The 17,794-nt window shown below is 63.8% G+C and overlaps 2 protein-coding genes and 1 long non-coding RNA gene across 11 annotated transcripts; 1 reads left to right on the forward strand and 2 right to left on the reverse strand.

Moving 5' to 3' along the window:
* Positions 1 to 4: 4 nt before the first annotated feature.
* TNFRSF14 (TNF receptor superfamily member 14) lies at positions 5 to 7,243 on the reverse strand. Of its 3 annotated transcripts, none has more exons than XM_063631183.1 (9): positions 7,106 to 7,146; positions 6,004 to 6,112; positions 5,878 to 5,906; positions 5,364 to 5,489; positions 3,850 to 4,005; positions 3,103 to 3,193; positions 2,003 to 2,145; positions 934 to 965; positions 5 to 599 (listed from the first exon to the last, which is right to left on the reverse strand). In XM_063631183.1, exons 2-9 carry the CDS (start codon positions 6,012 to 6,014, stop codon positions 423 to 425), a joined length of 765 nt encoding a protein of 254 aa, XP_063487253.1. In that variant the 5' UTR covers positions 6,015 to 6,112; positions 7,106 to 7,146; the 3' UTR covers positions 5 to 422. The 3 variants fall into 3 exon arrangements, with proteins under 3 accessions (XP_063487253.1, XP_063487252.1, XP_055117553.1); XM_063631182.1 differs by having other exon boundaries at positions 5,716 to 5,906; XM_055261578.2 differs by lacking the exon at positions 5,878 to 5,906 and having other exon boundaries at positions 7,106 to 7,243.
* On the forward strand, positions 6,485 to 10,779 carry LOC129472199 (uncharacterized). Of its 7 annotated transcripts, none has more exons than XR_010118797.1 (3): positions 6,485 to 6,862; positions 7,182 to 7,293; positions 7,970 to 10,779. XR_010118797.1 is itself a non-coding variant. In XM_063631187.1 (3 exons), exons 1-3 carry the CDS (start codon positions 6,629 to 6,631, stop codon positions 10,393 to 10,395), a joined length of 375 nt encoding a protein of 124 aa, XP_063487257.1. In that variant the 5' UTR covers positions 6,486 to 6,628; the 3' UTR covers positions 10,396 to 10,779. The 7 variants fall into 7 exon arrangements, 4 of the variants coding, with proteins under 4 accessions (XP_063487257.1, XP_063487255.1, XP_063487254.1 ...); XM_063631187.1 differs by having other exon boundaries at positions 6,486 to 6,862; positions 10,367 to 10,779; XM_063631185.1 differs by having other exon boundaries at positions 6,491 to 6,862; positions 9,909 to 10,779.
* Positions 10,780 to 13,214: 2,435 nt separating this feature from the next.
* LOC134735583 (uncharacterized) lies at positions 13,215 to 14,800 on the reverse strand. Its single transcript, XR_010118802.1, has 2 exons — positions 14,580 to 14,800; positions 13,215 to 13,928 (listed from the first exon to the last, which is right to left on the reverse strand). It is a non-coding gene; the product is annotated as an uncharacterized lncRNA (long non-coding RNA).
* Positions 14,801 to 17,794: the final 2,994 nt, after the last annotated feature.

Consider the following 17,794-nt stretch of genomic DNA (forward strand, 5'->3'; position numbering starts at 1 on the left):
GAACTCAAATCCAATTTAGAAAATCACTTCAAATGTGATATCCACTTAACACCACACTGTGGCCAACCCAGCCCAGCCTTGGCCATGAGGCAGTGCCCGGGGCCTGTCCTGCTGAGGCCGCAGTAGTCAGACGCGCAGACAGCTGGGGTCTGAAGGGCCCTCTGGGCTGGCCCAAGAGGGCTGGGTGTGTGGTCCGTGAGCGATGGGCAACTGGTGCTCTTCCTCAGGACTCTGGGAAGCTCAGGCCACAGCAGAACAGAGGCCCCAGGCACTCACTGGCCCATGGGAATGGCACACGGCGTCCCCAGCTCCACCCCAGCAGGGGCCCCACCTCTCCCTCCACTGGAGGAGATGGAAGCCAGCCCAGGGAGGAACCCCCAAGCCTCCCGGCTGCGGTGGCTCCTCCAGGCGGACAGCCTCTTTCAGCAGCCGTCGCTCCAGGTATCTCTGGCGTCGGGGTGCGGAGTCTCTGGGTCAGTGGTTGGGCTCCTCCCCGTGAATGCGGGTACTGTCTCCTCCACGGCCACCGTGGTGACGTCTGGAGGGGCCTGCAGGGCTTCGATGACTGTGGCCTCACCGTCTGCCTCCTGTCTTTTCCGCTGCGGGCACACGAAGCATGGAGACCCCTGTCTGCTCTGGTGCCCCTGGGACTCCAGGTTCTCAGGTCCATTTTACTGCTTTCAATTTGAGGAGGTGGGTTCTCTCCTGAGCTACCATGGCTGTACTTGAAGAACTCAGGACCCTCAGAGAGCTGGGAGCCCCCACCATGTACACCAGAAACACCAGCCCCAGCGGGGAGGGGGAGGGGAGGGGAGGGGGGAGGGGAGGGGGAGGGGAGGGGAGGGGGAGGGGAGGGGGGGGAGGGGAGGGCAGGGGGAGGGGGGGGAGGGGGGATGGAGAGTGGCAGGGGGGGAAGGGGAGGAGGATCAATACCTGGACGGAGACGATCACCTTGACTACATCACCTGCAATACACAGACACACAGGTCAGGGATGGGCAGCGTCTGATCAGGGGACACAGGCTCATGACAATGGTCTCACAGCGGTGGCTGGGGCACCAACTCCTGCTTCTCCCTGGGAGACCGTCCCCAAGGGACTGACCCTCTCTGAGAGCAGAGGAGGCCAGCTGTATTGGTACTGCTAGCCCAGCCTGTCCCCCAGGAGGCCCAGCATGGGTGATAGGACTGGGGGCGCCCAGCCCACCTCCCCAGCTGAGGCCCCTAAGTGCATAACTAACCCTAATTCAACCGTCATCTATGGGAGGGGGACAAGCGCTTCACAGTGGGGAGGCCCTGCCCACCACACCAGCAGGTGCCCAGTTGGGTGAGACTAAGCTGCTGCCCAGCCTACCCTAGAGCCTGAGGCCCCAAGACCTCCCCGCATTGGAGGCCCCAGATGAGGATCAGGTGGCTTTGCTGCCACCTGGCTGGAGGATAGGGCTGACTTTCCCTTCGGATCTCGATGCTTAGAAGCTGCGTCCCCAGGGGCTGTGCACAGGGCTCCCAGGGCCACAGCCGGGTCCACACAGCTGGGTCAATGCCCCGGAGGCCAGGCACAGCACAGGTGCCCAGACCAGGGCGGATAGGTGGAGGAATGAATGAATGAATGGCCTTACTCTCCTCAATGATGACAAAGCCTTGTCCCCAGCAGGGCGGCTGTTGACCCTGAGCCCAGAGCCTCTCCCAGCTGAGCAGAGCCTGTCCTGCTCCCCATATCCCACGGGGGGCAGGCAGGAGCACAGAGCCATGGAGTGCGTGGGCAGGGGCGGCTGAGGGCTCCATGGTCAGTGGTCCCACCCACCTTCCCTTCCCCCAGGGAGGCCAGCTGACATCTGGGCTCCGGCCACAGCAGAAAGCCCACCTGCCCTAGCCTGCAGTGGCTGCCCTGGGAGGAGCCGCAGATCCTGGAAAAGCTCTGGGGCCATCTCCCAGGTTTGGGGTGACAGAGCTCCAAGAGGCGACGGCTGGGGACATGAGCCCTGATGGGGCTGCCGTGTGCTCACCCCTTGGCTTTCTTCTTTTCACACGTATGATTAGGCCAAGTATGAAACAAACAATGACGACGATGAGGCTCCCTGAGAGAAACCACCATCCCCAGTGGGAGCTGCTGGTCCCAGGTCCAGCCTTCGTCACCAGCCAGCTGCACCTGCGGGAGTGGGGCCGAGGACGTGGGAGAGGCAGGTGCAGCGCCCAGTGTTCACTCCGCCCCAGGGAGCATCCCTGGCTCCCAGGGCCCCAGGCAGTGAAGACAGGTCCCAGGGAGGCTGGGCTGGTGGTAGCTCCAGGATGAGACCTCAGAGGTCTGTCTGACTTTTCCAAGCTCGGCTATGGGGAGGTGGAGAGAAGGAAGGAGAAGAAGAGAAACAAGGAGAGACTGGGCAAAGAAGACAGGACGGCAGAGGGAGAGGGGAGAGAAGCGGGAGGCAGCCAGCAGTGCAGAGACCCCAGAGCACGGGAGACGAGTGGCGGACAAGGACAGAAGGTGGAGGGAGAGCCGGTGTCGGGACGGAAATGGTTAGAGCTGGAGACAGACAGGACTGAGCTGGGGCCAGAGGACAAGGAGGGCAGAGCAAGATGGGGGGCCCCACCACCCCCTCCCTGGGGCAGCCACCCCTGCCCCATCCCAGGCTCTGCTGGGGACCCCCAGCTCCTCCCAAGAAGCTCTGAAGTCTCAGGTCAGTTAGGGGCCCAGGGTCAGCATTTGAAGGTGTCCTCCCATAGGCAGACAAAGAGAAGAGTGCTCACTTTCCCCAACCCCTGAAGCCCAGGGGGCCCTCCCATGGCCCTGACATTCAGGGACACCCACACTCCCAGGGGCCGGGGCTCTGAGGCAGCCTCCCTCTGGGCCTGCTTCTGGAAAGGCCCATCCTGAGCCTCCAGGAAGCTCAGATCTGATGAAGCTTTGTCTGGGCCCATGGAAGGGGTCATCTGGGGCACACAGGCTTCAGCCGTGCGGCTCTCCTGGACGCAGGCATGTGACCAGGGTGCCCATCAGGGTGGGGCCTTCAGGACTTTCTGCTGGAGAAGACGGTCATCTCCCAGGGAAGCAACATGGAGCCCCCTCCCCAGGGCACAGTGCTGGGCCTCCCCAAGGCTCACTTACTTGGTCCGGTGCTGACATTCCTCCAGGGTCCCATTGGGAGAGAAGTTCCCCGGGGGGCAGTTCTGACACAGGGTGTCCTGACTCTCGATGCCTGAGAAGAGAGAGACGGACAGAGCGAGCTGAGGGCACCAGGCCGGGAGGGGGCTGGTGGCTAGGGACTGCTTGTCTGTGAGCTTCTGGACCTGGGTGCTCTGCGGGTGATGGGAGGACCGGACCGGGGGCGGGGGGGAGGGGCAGGCTCCCTGTCCGGAGTCTTGGAGGTGAGGCCTGGGGTGGTGGCTCTGGCTGTCCCGGCCTTGAGTAGCTGGGATTTCATGAGTCCGGGAGTCCTTCTGTGTCCATATCCTGCAGTGTTGTGGGGGCTGCCCGGCCAGGTGCAGGCCTGGGCTGGACACTTACTCCTCCTAGACTTAGCTTGAACAGTGGCATTGACCGTGGTCACTCCCATAAACCCAGGCTCCAGACCTGGGGCCCGAGAGTGAGACCTGGGGACTGGGGAGTCCCAGAACCCCGAGGTGGAGCAACCTGGGGTGGCCCTCCCCTGCCCCCTCCCCTGCCTCCATCGCCTGTTCCCCACTGGGCTGCTTCCAGGACAGGGCTAAAGTGGGTGGGCCTGGGGCTGGCCAAGGTTCTGTCTCACCAGGGCCCCTGGGCAGGCCATGACGTCGAGGAGACCTGGGGCTCCAGACAGTGGGGCACTGGGGACCAGGGTGGAAACGGGAGGGGTGTCCGCCACCCACTGCTTACCTCCCTTCTGCACCCTCTGGCCCGGGCTGGAGGTGGCGTAAGCGCGGCACGCGGCGCAGTGGTCCCCGTACTGGACGATGCAGAAGTGGCCTGGGCTACAGCCACACACGGCGTTCTCTGTGCTGGAGCAGTTCCGGCTCGCGCGCAGGCCCATGGCTGGGGTCCAAGAGGAGGGGCTGAGAGGGGTACGTGGAGGCCGGGACACCATCCACAGGCCAGGACACAGGCCAAGGACTGCTGCCAGGGCCCCCTGCCAGGCTGAACCCCTGGCTCAGCCAAACGAGGTGCCCGGAGGTACCCGGCATGGAGGACCTGAGGCCGGGAGGGACACCAAGGGACGGCAGAGCTGCGTGTGGGACAAGGGCCTTCAGGAGGGTCCTGGGAGGGTTTCGTTGATGAGAGAAACCAGCCTTCTGCCCAGATGGGCAGGACACCGAGCTTGCACTGTCAGTTCCAGGGCAGGGTCCCTCAGGCAAGTCCTTGCCCCACGTGCCCACCCGGACACCCACCCCTCAAATGGGCTTCCCATCTGTGCAAACCAGGCCATTCCAATGGCAGAGGCAGGTAGGGTGAGAGCCCCACTTCTTCAGGTACTGGTGGAGGGAGGGGTACCAGCTGGGCCTGGGCCCCTCCTGAGGGCAGCCTCACCTGCACACCTGTGCCCCCACATCCTCAGCCCAATCAGACAGGTGCTTTCACAAGAGGGGCGGGGCATGGAACTGGGCATGCAGGTTGAGGTGTGAGCCCCAAATCCCAGCCTACATGCATGAACCCCCAAAGCACTCTAGCTGCCTCCTCTGTTCATGGCTAGCCCACCTGCCCTGTGCCTCCCTGTAGGCTCAGGCCCTGACCCCAGGTGTGCCGTCAGCCCTGTCCTGCAGGTGCAGTCCTGCCTGGCCCCAGGGAGCACTGGCCGTGCTGAGCCTGGCATGAGGCTCCGAGGGGACAGAGCCATTGGCCGCATGGACAGGCTCTGTGCTCAGTGACTCGAAGGCATGCCTCCGGGTCTGGCTCCCTTTTCTGTCTGCCTGGACTCAGGTGGGCACCAGCCTCCAGATGACCTCTTCCCCTGAGGTCACGGGGGGGAACCCATATCTGGAGGAGAAAGGGACAAGAAGCCCTGTGGGGAAGCAGCAGACCCCAGTGCCTGCCGGAGAGCCCCAGCACCATCCCACTCCACTTTGCAGCTAGCGACGTGGGCACAGGAGAGGCCTGGACACCCACCCCAGGGCACCAGAGGAGCCAAGGACGAGGGCTGATGGTCAGTCGCCAAGCTCAGGACAGTCCACCTGACGGCCCACGTGACAAAGTGAGAGGTGAGACAGAGGTGGACGGGGGCCAGAGGCTGACCTCAAGGCATCCCCTGCAGGGTGCACCCATGGAGATGGGGTCGGGACCTGGCCTGGGGCAGCCGGGGCCTTCCTGGGGCACTGTGGCCATGGAGAGAGGGTGCAGGGTGCGGGGGCATCCAGGCTGCCCGAGTGGAGGCTGGGCCAGCTGTGTTGCCCTCTTACCTGGGTCACACATTTGGCACTGCAGACACTTGCCCAGGCCATTGAGGTGGGCAATGTAGGTCCCCGGAGGGCAGGGTTCACACACTGTGCCCGTCAGCTCCCCGCAGACGTGCTTCACGCGGTAACCTGCCGCCCAGAGAGTGGGAACTTCTCAAGTCTGCGGGAGGCCCCTTCGGGAGCCCACCCATCACTCCGCCTGCACCCAGAGCCCAAGCAGGGAGACACCAGCTAAGGGGACGCAAATGGCCCATGAGCGGTTCCCCGGGGGACACAGCAGCCCCATCAGCCATGAGCAAAGCCGCTCTGGGGAAAATCAGAAAGTTCTGGAAGCACGTGGGGCCTCCTGGGACACCTGGCCCAGCTCTGGTATGTGCCCCTTGAGCCCATGTCTCCGGCCACGGTAGGCCAGCCACGTCCCTCAGACCCACCCCCTGTGCAGTGTGGCTGTGAGGGTCCCCCAGGGTGAAGAGTCCAAGCTGCTGGCCTGGGGGTCCTGCCCTCACTGTCTGCGCACCTGGGCCCAGGGCCTCATCACACCCATGGCTGTGGGAGCAGAGAACACAGGGGTGTCCGGGGCAGGAGGGGGCAAGAGTGTCTGCCCTCAGCCCACGGAGCCAGCCTGCCAAAGGGCTGCACCTACCTGGACTGCATTTGGGGCAGCACTCGGAGCCCACTGGGTACTCATCCTCTTTGCAGGAGGGCAGAGCTGGGGCATAGCAGGGGGCTCCCAGGAAGGTGAGATACAGCACCTAAGGGGGTCAGGACAGGTGTTGGGAGATGCCCTGGCTGCCCCCGTAGGCTCTGCCAGGCTTGGCCCCACAGCCTGAGTCTCCCTCTGTGCAATGGGGAGGAGCGGCAGTGCCTGGTAGAGAGGACAGAAGTGGGCCCCAGGCCAGGCTCATGGAACAACCTTGCCGACCGCTGGAGCCTGGGATCGGGTGGGGACTGCCCCTCCTCCAGCCCTGATGACCCTGCCTGGCAGCGTGGAGCCCTGGGAACTGGCACTCTGCCCTCTCCAGGGACCCCACATCCCACACCTGGGAGCCTTCAGCCCATTGGGCAGACAAGCTGCCGGCCCCCTCGCTGGCCGAGGCTGGGCCTGCTGACCCCTGAAGAGCCAGCAGGGGCAGCCGGGGATGGGCCCCAGGAGCTCACAAGCCAGACAGTGGGTGACAGGCTGATCAGGGCCACATCGGGGAGGGTGGCTCTGCCCTGGCCTCGTTCCTGGGCTGGCTGATGGGCAGTCGGGGGCCCCTGATGGGGAAATGGCTGGACAGGCAGGAGTGCCGCATGAGCACGGAGAGTGTCCCCACCCCCGCCCACCCAGATCCAGCCCCCTGCTGCACACTGATCTTATCACCTGTCACCAAGGTCAGGGCTGCCAGGGAGTTGGGTCACCTGCTCCAGGGCCCCGCCCAGAGACGCCCAGAGACACCCAGTCCCCAGAAGTGCCCACATCTCGCCAAATGGAGGCTCACCAGCTGCCCATGGATGGAGTGGTGAGTGGGGGACACACACTGGAGGAGGTCTGCTGGGTAGGGCTGTGGCTCTGCTGCTCACCACACTGTGGTGAGCCCAGTGCTGGGGGTCTGGGTTGACCCGAGAGCCCTGGGCAGCAGGGGACAGGCTGGACGCAGGAGCCAGCCACGGCCAGGACAGGGACATGGGGAAGAGATCTCTGGGAAGCCCTGGGGTCAGAACTGGGATCTGCGAGCAGACAGGGAGGAGGCTCGGGGGCTCACCAGCCTCAAGACGTCGGTTTTGGGGGCGGATCTCCAGAGAGGAGGCCCCCAGCCTCCAGGAGGCTCCATCCCTCAGGCTCAGACCGGCAGCTCAGGAACCCAGCTAGCAGGACGAACTCCAGCAGAGAAACTCAGCGCCATTGCTGCAGCTGTCGGCCAAAGGAGAAAGAGAAAGAGAAACCGCCTCGGTATGACAAGCTGTGCCTCAGAACCCGAGTAGCAGGAGAGTGGGCAGCAGGGGGTGTCTAGGAGCAGAGAGGGGCTCAGGCCTGCTGGGTGAAGCGGCGCTGGGGGACACAGGTGGGCCCTGTGGGAGGCAGGAGTTGTCCAGGCAAAGCCGAGGGGAAGGGCAAGGGCCAGTGTGAAGGAGGCGCCAGATGGGAGGGGCGAGTTCTCCCCCTGCACCGTTCCAGTCCACTCTGGGTTTCCTGTAGAAGGGGGAGGCCCCAAAATCCATCTGTGTTTCCCCACCTCACTCACACACTCAGGGACCCTCGGCTGCTCCCCATGGCGCTGACTGACATTTTTGCCGAATAAAGGGGCCCTGTGGGTTTCCTGTTCCCATCTCAGCTTCTGCTGAATGGGGTGAACTTCCCTTCCGAATAAAACCACCAGAATGCGGTCTGGCCAGTTTCAGTCACAGGCTCACCAGGCCAGTGTCCCTGTGTGAGGGGGTGGGAAAAGCCCAATGCGCCCCCCACCTGTCCCCTGGGAGGGGTGGAAGGGCCGCTCTTGCTCCCCCTGCAGAGACGCTGAGCGGACTGGGAAGGCTGCCAGCCTCGCCCGGTCTCCCTGTAGACCCTGCCCTGACCCCACCCTAGCTTCCTGGCTCCCTGCACCCCACTGGGCTTCCCTGCCCCACAGAGCCTGGTGGTGGGGAGACCTCTGGATGGAGACAGCCCACAGCCCCGGAGCCCCAAGGCAGGCACCAGTGATTCCCTCGTGACAGCCTCGCTCCCGGCATCACATGGAACCTTGTGACCCACGCGACAGCACCAGTGCCCCCGTGGCCCCTTCCTGTTGCTGGACGTGGTCTGTCACACGCCGCCTATGCTTGCCCAGAGCAGGTCCCGGTCACCCCCTCTGGCACCGCCTGCTCCACACCAGGAACCCCCACCTCCAGCAAGCCCATCTGCCGGACGCCTGGCCCAGGGCTGCCCCCTGCCCCTCCTGGTCCTGACTTCAGCCAGGTGACCCTCCCGGGTCCAGCCCAGGCCCCTGGGGGACTCAGTGGCATCTGGTGGAAAGGACCTTGGGGATCGCGCCCACCCTCACCTGCAGGAGAGTTGGCAGGGTGGCCAGCCACAGGAAGCCACAGGAGTAACACAGCCGGCAGTTTCCCTCCTGCCAGGAAAGCTCGAGATTGAAACTCAGGATGAACTGTTTTCAGCACTAGGGCACCATGGAGCCAGATCCCCAGCAGGGGGGGCAGGCAGGCTACAGCACCAGGGTCACCACAGCCCTGGGGTGGAGGCCCATTCAGGATGGTCGAGCAGGTGTGGGCGTCCAGGCAGGGTGGGCAGTCCTGGGGGCTGAGGAGGAGGTCAGGGCTCAGGGAGGCATCTGCAGAGGGACCTGGCAGACAGAGCTCCGGAAAGGAGGGAACTGCACAGACAGAAAGCTCCAGAAGGCTGCCTGAAGGTCTCTGAGGCCTCTGGAGTCGGGCGCCATGCATGTAGAAGGTGGACTCTTCAGCGTGGGTGGGACCCTAGGGGGCTGTGGACCCTCGGCCCCCGGAACTCACAGATGGGAGAGACAGGAGTTCCGACCGCCAAGGGGAGAGTCCTGGAGGATCCTGGGCTGTCGGCAGCCACCCAGCAGGGCCCGTCCTGGGAGTGGGGCTGGACTCTTCCTGCAGGAAAGGCTGGGCTGGACCTGCTCTAATAGGCTTCAGAACCAGCCACATGAAGACCAAAGTGAACAGCAAGGAGCTGAACTCCACACCAGAACACAGCACAGCGTCCTTTAAAGGAAGGCCAAAACCAACCCAACAAAAATGCCAGGTGATCAAAGCCGTCACAGCATAATGCCCACATCCAATGAGAAATTGCTGCTATGCCCAGACGCAGGGAAAGGTGGCCGTGGGAAGGTGAGTCAGCAGCAACAGGCCCAGAAGGGCAGCCACGGTGGAATTGTCAGACGTGGACCCTAAAATGGCAATCACGACGTGATTTCAGGCAGGAGCCTGAAATGGTACAACTTTGTACATTGGTTTGGCAAATTCTTTTAGAGAGAAACACACACCTTCCCTAGGACCCGGCAACTCCACTCCTAGTAACCAAGTGAAATAGAAGGAGTTGTCCTCAGCAAAACGTGTGTGCGGAAGTTCACACTCACTTTCTCTGTGATCACCAAGAGCTGGAAACCACTGCAACGCCCACCAGCAGGTGAACGGATTAACACACTGGGCTAGGGCCACACAATGAGATGTTACGTGGCAACACAAAATGAACCGTGGACACACACTGCATGCCGGATGAGCGTGCAGACATCAGGCCATGTGAAGGGAGCCAGGCCCCGAGGCGCCACACTTTGTGATTCGAGTGAAATTCTGGGACAGGCAGATCTAACTTGCAGGGAGAGAGAGGTCAAGGATGATGGGGCCAGGGCTGGGGAGGGGTTGGGAAGGGGCTCATGTTGCTGGGGTGTCAAAACAAAGCAAAGGGCCACAGACTTGGGGGCTCAAGAAATGGAAACGCAATGTTGTCATGGTTCTGGGGGCTGGAAGTCCAAGACGCAGGGGCAGGTGGGGTTGGTTCCCTCCTGGGCCTGCAGATGGTACCTGCTCCCTTTGTCCTCACAGGGTGGTCCCTCTGCCCCCAAGACCCAGCTGCCTCCTCCTCTTCCTGGCTGCAGGGAGTGCTTGTGTCTGAAGAACGCCAGGCTGGTGTCCCCAGAGGGTGGCTTGGAGGGGCTGGGAAACCACTTTCACTTTCTCTCTCCTCCACGTCTGCATTGTTTGGGTTTGTACCCACCTGTGTCGCTTTTGCATGGGAAGTGAGATGGAGAGACATGTGCACCACCATTGCTGGGGTTCCAGCATGGGGCCCCAGGAGACCCATGGCTTTCCCAGAAGGGAGCTCTGCCATTGGACAGCTGGTCTCAGGCTGCTGCACAGGTCTCTCCCCGCCCTCAGCCCTGGCCTGCAGGAATCAGGAAAGGGTGGGGTCCAGCTGCATTGCGAATGGACTAAAGCCACTGATTTGCACACTTGCCAATGGCTGAAATGGTCAATAAAACATCATGTACCTTTTGCCACAGAGAAGAAAGCACGCAGCCAAACGGTGTAAAGAGGCTCAGAGGAGGCCGGGTGCCCTGGAGAGACCCTGGGTCCTGCTGCTCTTTCCGTGCCTGTGGAGACAGACTGCCCAGTCTCCTGCGGCATTTCAGTGACACATAGCATCCCTGTCCTGCAGTGGAGGTTTCCCAGATGAAGGGGTCCCCGGCGGGAGACAGGGCCCTGCACACAGGTCCTCTGCCACGCTGCTCACCATGCCTCTGCGTTATCTCACCATGAAAAGTCACCTAGGCCGGGCATGGTGGCTCACGCCTGTAATCCCAGCACTTTGGGAGGCAGAGGTGTGCGCAGATCACCTGAGATCAGGAGTTTGAGACCATCCTGACTAACATGGTGAAACCCCATCTCTAGGAAGAATATAAAAATTAACTGGGCACGGTGTCGGTTGCCTTGTAATCCCAGCTACTCGGGAGGCTGAGGCGGGAGAATCGCTTGAACCTGGGTGGCAGAGGTTGCAGTCACAGCGTTTGCAGCGAAGTGGCTCCCAGAGCTGGGAGGAAAGCCCCGCTGGCAGCCAAGCTCCTGCTCCACCACCCCAGGTGCAGAGGGGCTGCCCCAGGCGGGGGACTCCAACTCCCTCTCAGCCAGGGCCAAGCCCATGGGGTCGGGGCCTTCTCAGGGCCAAAGCCTCACTGCCCGAGTGCGGGGCCTGCCTGCAGCAGCTACGCAGATGGTTCCTTTTTAAATGCAGGAGCCGCCGTCATCTTCTCTCACTGAATGGTCATCATGGAAAGTGAAAACGACGGTGCGGCTCCTCCCATGGAGGAGAGACAAGCTCACAGGTGGGGAAGCCAGACCCTCGAGTGTGAAGTGGGGGGCACAGCCCCGCCCTCCCTCAGACACCCCGAGATAGGCCAGGGTGGGAGAAGGGGGCACCTGTCCCAGGCACTGGGTGGCCGCTGCCCAGCAGAGGGTCTCTGCCCCCATCAAAGGGAAGTGGAGGCCCCCAGGGTAGGTTCTGTTTGGCCCACATTTATGAAGCACCTACTTTATGTCTGGAAGTCGGGGGGCCCAGGGGCAGGCTCTGTTCAGCCCACGTTTATGAGTCACCTGCTGTACGCCTGGCAGTTATGGGGCCCCCAGGGGCAGGCTCTGTTCAGCCCACATTTATGGCACACCCACTATATGCTGGGCAGTGGGCACAAGGATGGCTGCCCAGGCTGGCCTGTCCCACGGAGGAGAGACAGGCTCACAGCGGGGAAGCCAGAACCCCGAGTGTGAAGTGGGGGGCACGGGATCAGAGGCGGCCCAGCCCCCATGAGCTGGGGCTGCACCAGGCACAGAAGGAGCAGTGGCAGTGACTCGCGGCTTGGGGCTGCTCAGGTCCCGCCCCTGCCGACTGCAGGAAAAAACAAGGACTTCTGCCTCCCTGCGGTCCCTCCCCCACACCCGCCCACGTGGCCAGGACGTCACTGTCAGCATGGGGACTTCCGCGGGGCCTGGTGCTTTCCTTTTTGTTGTTGTTGTTGTTGTTGTTGAGTCTGGCTCTGTCGCCCAGGCTGGAGTGCAGTGGCGCGATCTGGGCTCACTGCAAGCTCCGCCTCCTGGGTTCACGCCATTCTCCTGCCTCAGCCTCCCCAGTAGCTGGGACTACAGGCGCCCGCCACCATGCCAGGCTAATTTTTTGTATTTTTAGTTGAGACGGGGTTTCACCGTGTTAGCCAGGATGTTCTCGATCTCCTGACCTCGTGATCCTCCCGCCTCAGCCTCCCAATCTGCTGGGATGACAGGCGTGATCTGCCGCGCCCGGCCAGGGCCTGGTGCTTTCCCAGACAGGTGACTGCCGGTCTGGTCTCAGCCTCCCCTAAGCAACATTCCAGGATCCTGCGGAAAGACCCACCCAGGCCTGGGCCTTCCATGGTCCGTACAGGGCTGTGGCCTCAACCCCTGGCAGCAGGCCAGGACGTGGGGGGCCGCCCTGCCGGAGCTGGGAGAGGGCCGAGGGACCCTCCACCTCTGAGTTTGCCCTGGGAGCTGAGACTTCCTGGTGGGAGACCTCAGACCTCTGCCTCTTCCTCTGAGCCACAGGGGCTGCAGGTCCAGGCCTTTTGCCTGGACAGGCCGCAAGCCACCAGGGGGCAGCAAAATCCAGGCCCTGCCTCCCAGGCCGCAGGTGCTGCTTCCCAGAACCTGGGCTCCCTGTGCCATCACCTGCGTGCCTAACCCTGGGTGTGCATTTGGGGCCACACTCACTGCAGCCCTTTAAGAATTCACCCCCTCCTCCCTCCCCTCCCCCTGGGAAAACACAAGGGCTGCCCTCCATGGTCTGGTTGTCAGTGAGGGACACTGGGCTGGGCCCAGACACTAGAATAAATTATTCGGGTAATACATGGTTCAATGAGGGGCCAGGTGAGCCCGTGGGGGTTGGGCAGCCATGGTCGGGGCGGATCACGATCCAAGGCCAGCCCCCACTGCTGCAGGGCCTCAGCCTACTCTCACTTCCTGTGTCCTTGTCATGGTCCCAGAGGGCAGGAGCCGCCGTTTGCTCATCTCTAAAATGGAGTCATGTCGCTCTGCCTCCCGGGCTATTGGGAGGGGACTGGCGGACACTCCCACAGGTGGCTGGTACACAGCAGGGCTCACGGGGGCACTGGACAAACCGGGGCTCCCCCAGATTGCTGTGGGCAGGAGGGAGCTGTCTCCGGCTCAGAGCAGCCCTGAGGGGGCCTTCCAGCAGGGGTCAGGGTAGAGGCCAGCGGGGCAGGGCCCCAGCCCAGGGAGCCCCGAGCTCCCTGCCCATGTCCTGAGTAGAAGCCTCCGATCTCGGGGGCTGCAGTCGGCCAAGCTGTGGGCCAGAAACTCAGGCAGAAATTGCAGGGCCAGTGCCTTTATTAAAGCTCCATGGAGGGGCAACTCCAAGGTCTGCACGCCACAGTTGGCCGCCATTGCCCAACTGACACAGCACAACCCCCCCGCAGTGCCTCCACAGCCCCACACCCCGGGGCAATTAGCACAGGGCCATGCCCTTCCATTGCGTATCGTTCAGCCACCCCACCGCCACTTCAGCATAAACCGTGGAGTCCTTTCCCAGGCTGGACGGAGCCGGGGTCCAGCTGCGGGGCCTGGCTGGGGAGGTGCTGCCCATGCCCTCCCCACACACCTGCCCCTCCCCGTCGGGCGCATCCCCACCTCCCGCTGCCTCAAACCGCCTTCCTAACAACACCCTTTCCCCAGAGCCCCTCCTCCAATATGTAGACTGGCCGCTCCGTCCAAGGGAGGGGCTGCTCAGCCCCCGCCCCGCCCTGGCGCTAGGCACCAAGCAGGAGGGGAACGGAAACCCCCTCTGGTTCGCTGGGAGATGGGGGGCCTGGCAAAGTGGCCAGGGCGTCCACCGGGTCCCCTGTGGGCGGGGTTGCTGGGCGCTGCTCCTGGGCAGAGGGCGAGGTCTCTCCGGCCCGTCGCTCTTCATTCACCGTGGCCTGAGACTCCCCAGTACTGGGTGCAGGGAGAAGGCCGGAAGGCTTCCCGGAGGCGGCGTGCCAGACCTTCCCTGAGGTCCATCCGCTGCGCTCTCGGCGGCCTGGGCTGCGGGAGTGAGGTGGCTGGTGAGGCCTGCGGAGTGGGAGGCCGGCAGGACGCGCGTCCTGCCCAGCTCAGGCGACAGACACCCCTGCCGCCACTCCCGCCAGGCTCGCCGGGGACGTTTCCTGTTCTGTCCCCAGCTGGGAGCTGGGCTGGCACCGCACGAACTTCTCGGACAGCAGGGAGAGCAGAAAGGTGGCAAGGAGCGCCCACCAGCCCCTGCCCGGCCCCGCACGAGCGCCCTGCGCTGCCGCCGCACCGCCACGCTCTTCACTGTGGAGCACCGGCCTCACCGAGCGCGCGGGGCGGAGGGCGGCCGGGAGGCGGCGGCGGCGCAGGTGGTGGAGGCGCCTTTATGGGCTCCAGGCAGTGGTGCACGCTTTCCCACGCCCGGCAGCCAATTGGCGGCCAGGGCCGGAAGACGCATGTGCCCCGCCCCTTAGCTCCGGGCTGGGCCGGGATAGGGATGCGACCCCCACAACTCCCCCGCGCCCCCCCCAACTCCCCCACCCCCCCCCACCCCAGCCTCCAACAGGGCGATGTGGGTAGGCGTGGCTGGGGGACACGTGGGGCCTGACCGGGAGGAGGCGCCTGCCCCTAAGTCCCTCCCTCAAACTTGCTCCCTCCCTGTCCCCAGCTTTCTGGCCACCTGACCTTTCCTCCAACTGACAGTCTTCCCGCCTGGCCAGGAGCAGCCCCAGCCCAGGCACCTGCCCGGGCCTGGCCTTCTCAGGGGTGAGGACAGGGGCCTCTGAGGCAGCTCCAGCTGTGAAAGCAACAGGGAGACAGAAAGGCCAGGGAAGGGGCTGAGCTGCAGCCACTGCACAGGGTGGCCAGGGCCACTGCTCCAGGAAGCCCCCACCCTCCTCCTGCACTTTCTGATAATCCAGGCCAGCGGCCACCTCCCCCAGGAAGCCCCTGACTCCTCTTCCCTCCGCTGGGCTGGCTCTCATATTAAAAGGTCATCCTTGGAGGTGCTCTGGGCAGTTAATTCCAGGCAGCAGCCCCACACCCCAGCTTCTCCAAACCTGGTATTTGTTAACCAGCCGCCCTTGGGGGTCTTTCCATCAGCCTTGGGAGGCAGCAGTGCTGTCCCACACCTCAGACGAGGAGACTGAGGTCCAGGGAGGAGGCCTTGCCCAGCTCACTGCCCCACCAGCTCCCTCTCCTGCCCCCTGCACTGACAGGGTGGGCTGCTGGGTGGGCAGGAGAATGGTTGCAAAGGGTGTGAGAGGCGTGCAGGCCAGACTTGGAAGCAAGGAAGGTGCCAGCCCAGGGGACTCACGGCCAGTGTGTGGGGGCGAGCAATGGGTAGTCTGACGGTGGAGGCACGGCGCCAGGCACAGCAGTGGGTGCCTGCAGGGTCCTCCTGAACCATCCTTTATCCAGGCACCCATGATAAATGACAGGCCCAGGAAGGGTGCCAGTCTCGGGCCAAAAGAGAGGGGGTGGCAGCTGGCCTGGGTGGCTGCACAAGACTACCCCTATGCCCTGGAGACCTCCCGCCCCCATGGCCAGAAGGGAGGTGCCTCCCTGTCATGAAAGTCCTGCTGGGGGTGGCCAGGTAGGCTGTGGCTGCCGCTCCAACAGCCCCGCCTGCCTGAGGCCATGAATGGCCGGGAGCCTTTTGTGGGTGAGCAGCTGGCTGCCGGCCCTTTCTGCGGGGCTGTGGGAAAGTCCTCGGGCCAGCCTCTCACAGCCTCTCTCAGCCTCTCACAGCCTGGATTATCTCTGGGTCTGCAGGACACCCTCTCAAGGATGCCCCCAGCATGTTGGGGGCAGGGACGCCTCTGCAGAGGCCCTGTCTGCTGAGCTGTGGCCCCAGAAGTCGCTTGGCCAGGAAGGGTCTCCTGAGTGGAAAGACCCCTCGGACACCCCGCTCCATGCCCCCTACCACGTCCAACTGCCCAGACTCAGAAATGCCCACCACGCCAGGCAGGCTGTCTGGGAGCCCCGGCTCACTGTTGTCCTGGCCTCTGGCCCCGTGGGGAAGGGTGTGCTCAGCAGAAGGGCTTGCTGAGTAACGCCCCCTCAACCCCAGGCCACATGGCTGCACCCACAGCTGGGCAGACCCAAGCCAGGTCCAGGGCTGAGATCAGACTTGGAGGTGCTCAGGGCTGAGGCCTCGAGGCAAGTGCTCACTTACTCAGCACCTACTGCATACAGGCCAGGCAGAAGCTGCTCAGAGTCCTGAGAGTGGGGCAGGACCACAGCTGCCCCACCCGCACCGAGCAGGGGTGGGCCCAGCTCTAAGCATAGCTGCCTGCAGCCAGCTGGCCTTTCCCTGACCCCCAGCCAGTTTCCAGGAAGCCTGGAACACGGGCAGGGGTCGCCCACCCAGGAAACTGAATGAAGGCGAGCAGAAGCAGAGCCGGGCAGTGCCTGGGGCAGGGGTCTGCCTGCCGAGGCCACTGCACATGCCTGGCGCTCATCCACTCTCCATCCTCAGCACAGGCCTTGGGTGGGACCGTTATCAGCTCCATTGCACAGATGAGGAAGCTGAGCCCCAGAGGGCCCGCCTACTGAGGGGCACTCCCCGGATTTGAACCCTGTGCCCACAGCCCTCCCCACTGGGCCGTGTGCACACAGCCTGCATCAGGGTTAGGGCAGGGAGGCAGGTGCCCGCCTTGGTCCCCTCCTGGCACCTAGTGCCATGCCAGGGCCAGAGTGTGGAGGGGACAGCCAGGAGACTGTGGGAACTGGAAGGCACTGGACAGGCCAGATGTGTGCGGTTTCCAGCGCGGTTGCTCAGGGAGCCTCGGCTGCTTCCCGTGCCTCAAAGGCAGCCTGGAGGGGGCCCTGCCGCCCGCTGGGACGACTGCTCCCCAGATGGCCTCTGAGGCCGGAGCTCAGCACACAAAGCCCAGGCAGCCCGTGGCGAATGAGTTTGTTGCCGCGCACGCGCCTTTTGTGCAGGATGAATGTCCGCAGAGGGGGGTGGATGTGGGAACCCACCCGGAGCGGGCTCCAGCCCAAATGCCCCTCCAGGCAGGGGAGGTAGGCGGGTGCCTGGGGCAGCACACAGCCTCGGTGCCAGCCCCGCGCCCTGACACAGGCAACCAGTGCCGGGCTCCCCCTCCCCCACCTCACGCAGGAGCCACAGGCAAGGGAGGGCTGAGGGTGGCTGCCACTCTGCTGAGGGTGGCTCCAGGGTGAGGGAGCTGCCTGATGGGGCTGGAGCCCAGTGGGCTGAGGGCTACTGAGCAGAAGGCTGAACACATTCCCAGCGGCTCCAGGGGCTGGGTCGGGGTGTTGGGGGGGAAGCAGGACCTTCTGGAACCTGCCCTGGGCACCTTCAAGTCCAGAGGGTGGCTGCCCTCCAGAAGCCAGTCTCCCCTGGTAGAAGCCAGGATGCATCTCAGTCCTGGGGATGGGGACAAGAGGCTGAAGGTCTCTGCCAGACCTAGGGGGCAACTAGAAGAGGAAGTGCAGACTCCCAGAGCCCCCTCCCTTTCCTCCTCCCTCACCGAGGGACCAGCAGAACTCTCGGCCCTGTACCCGGCACGCAGAGCTCACTTAATGAAAAAGGGTGGTTCCTGCCCTGCTGGGCTGGCAGCCTGACCTCTCCTCTGCCTAAGCTGGCCAGACCTCCCCCTCCCTTCCCTCCATCTGTGACAGGGGTGCCGTATCCACTGTGCACTGTGAGAATCCCATCCATGGCTGTGGGGGTGCCCCAGGCATGGGTCCTCCCCTGCTGGTCACTGCCGAGGGTCCCCACACTGGGCTGGAAGCCCCTGCCTGAGACAGCTGGCCCATCGTAATGGGGGTGGTGGTAGGGATGGGAGCCCCACTTGGTACCACACCCCAAATAGAGTGCTGATAAAGGCCAGCATCCCCTGTAAGAGTTGGGGTAGGGGACACAGGGTGGG

This window comes from Symphalangus syndactylus, chromosome 22 (assembly GCF_028878055.3).
Source record: "Symphalangus syndactylus isolate Jambi chromosome 22, NHGRI_mSymSyn1-v2.1_pri, whole genome shotgun sequence".
In the NCBI taxonomy this organism is placed as follows: domain Eukaryota; kingdom Metazoa; phylum Chordata; class Mammalia; order Primates; family Hylobatidae; genus Symphalangus; species Symphalangus syndactylus.

What these genes read in the sequence shown, in the direction of transcription:
- TNFRSF14 (XM_063631182.1), bottom strand. An exon ending in GTGCCAAATGTGTGACCCAG is followed by an intron (nt 4,006 to 5,363) that starts GTAAGAGGGCAA and finishes CTTGGACCCCAG; the next exon opens with CCATGGGCCTGCGCGCGAGC. An exon ending in CCAGAGGGTGCAGAAGGGAG is followed by an intron (nt 3,194 to 3,849) that starts GTAAGCAGTGGG and finishes CTCTCTTCTCAG; the next exon opens with GCATCGAGAGTCAGGACACC.
- LOC129472199 (XM_063631184.1), top strand. Translation starts at nt 6,629, where the DNA reads ATGGCTGGACAGGCAGGAGTGCCGCATGAGCACGGAGAGTGTCCCCAC. An exon ending in AGCTGCCCATGGATGGAGTG is followed by an intron (nt 6,863 to 7,142) that starts GTGAGTGGGGGA and finishes GCGGATCTCCAG; the next exon opens with AGAGGAGGCCCCCAGCCTCC. An exon ending in GAGAAAGAGAAACCGCCTCG is followed by an intron (nt 7,294 to 9,908) that starts GTATGACAAGCT and finishes TTGTCCTCACAG; the next exon opens with GGTGGTCCCTCTGCCCCCAA.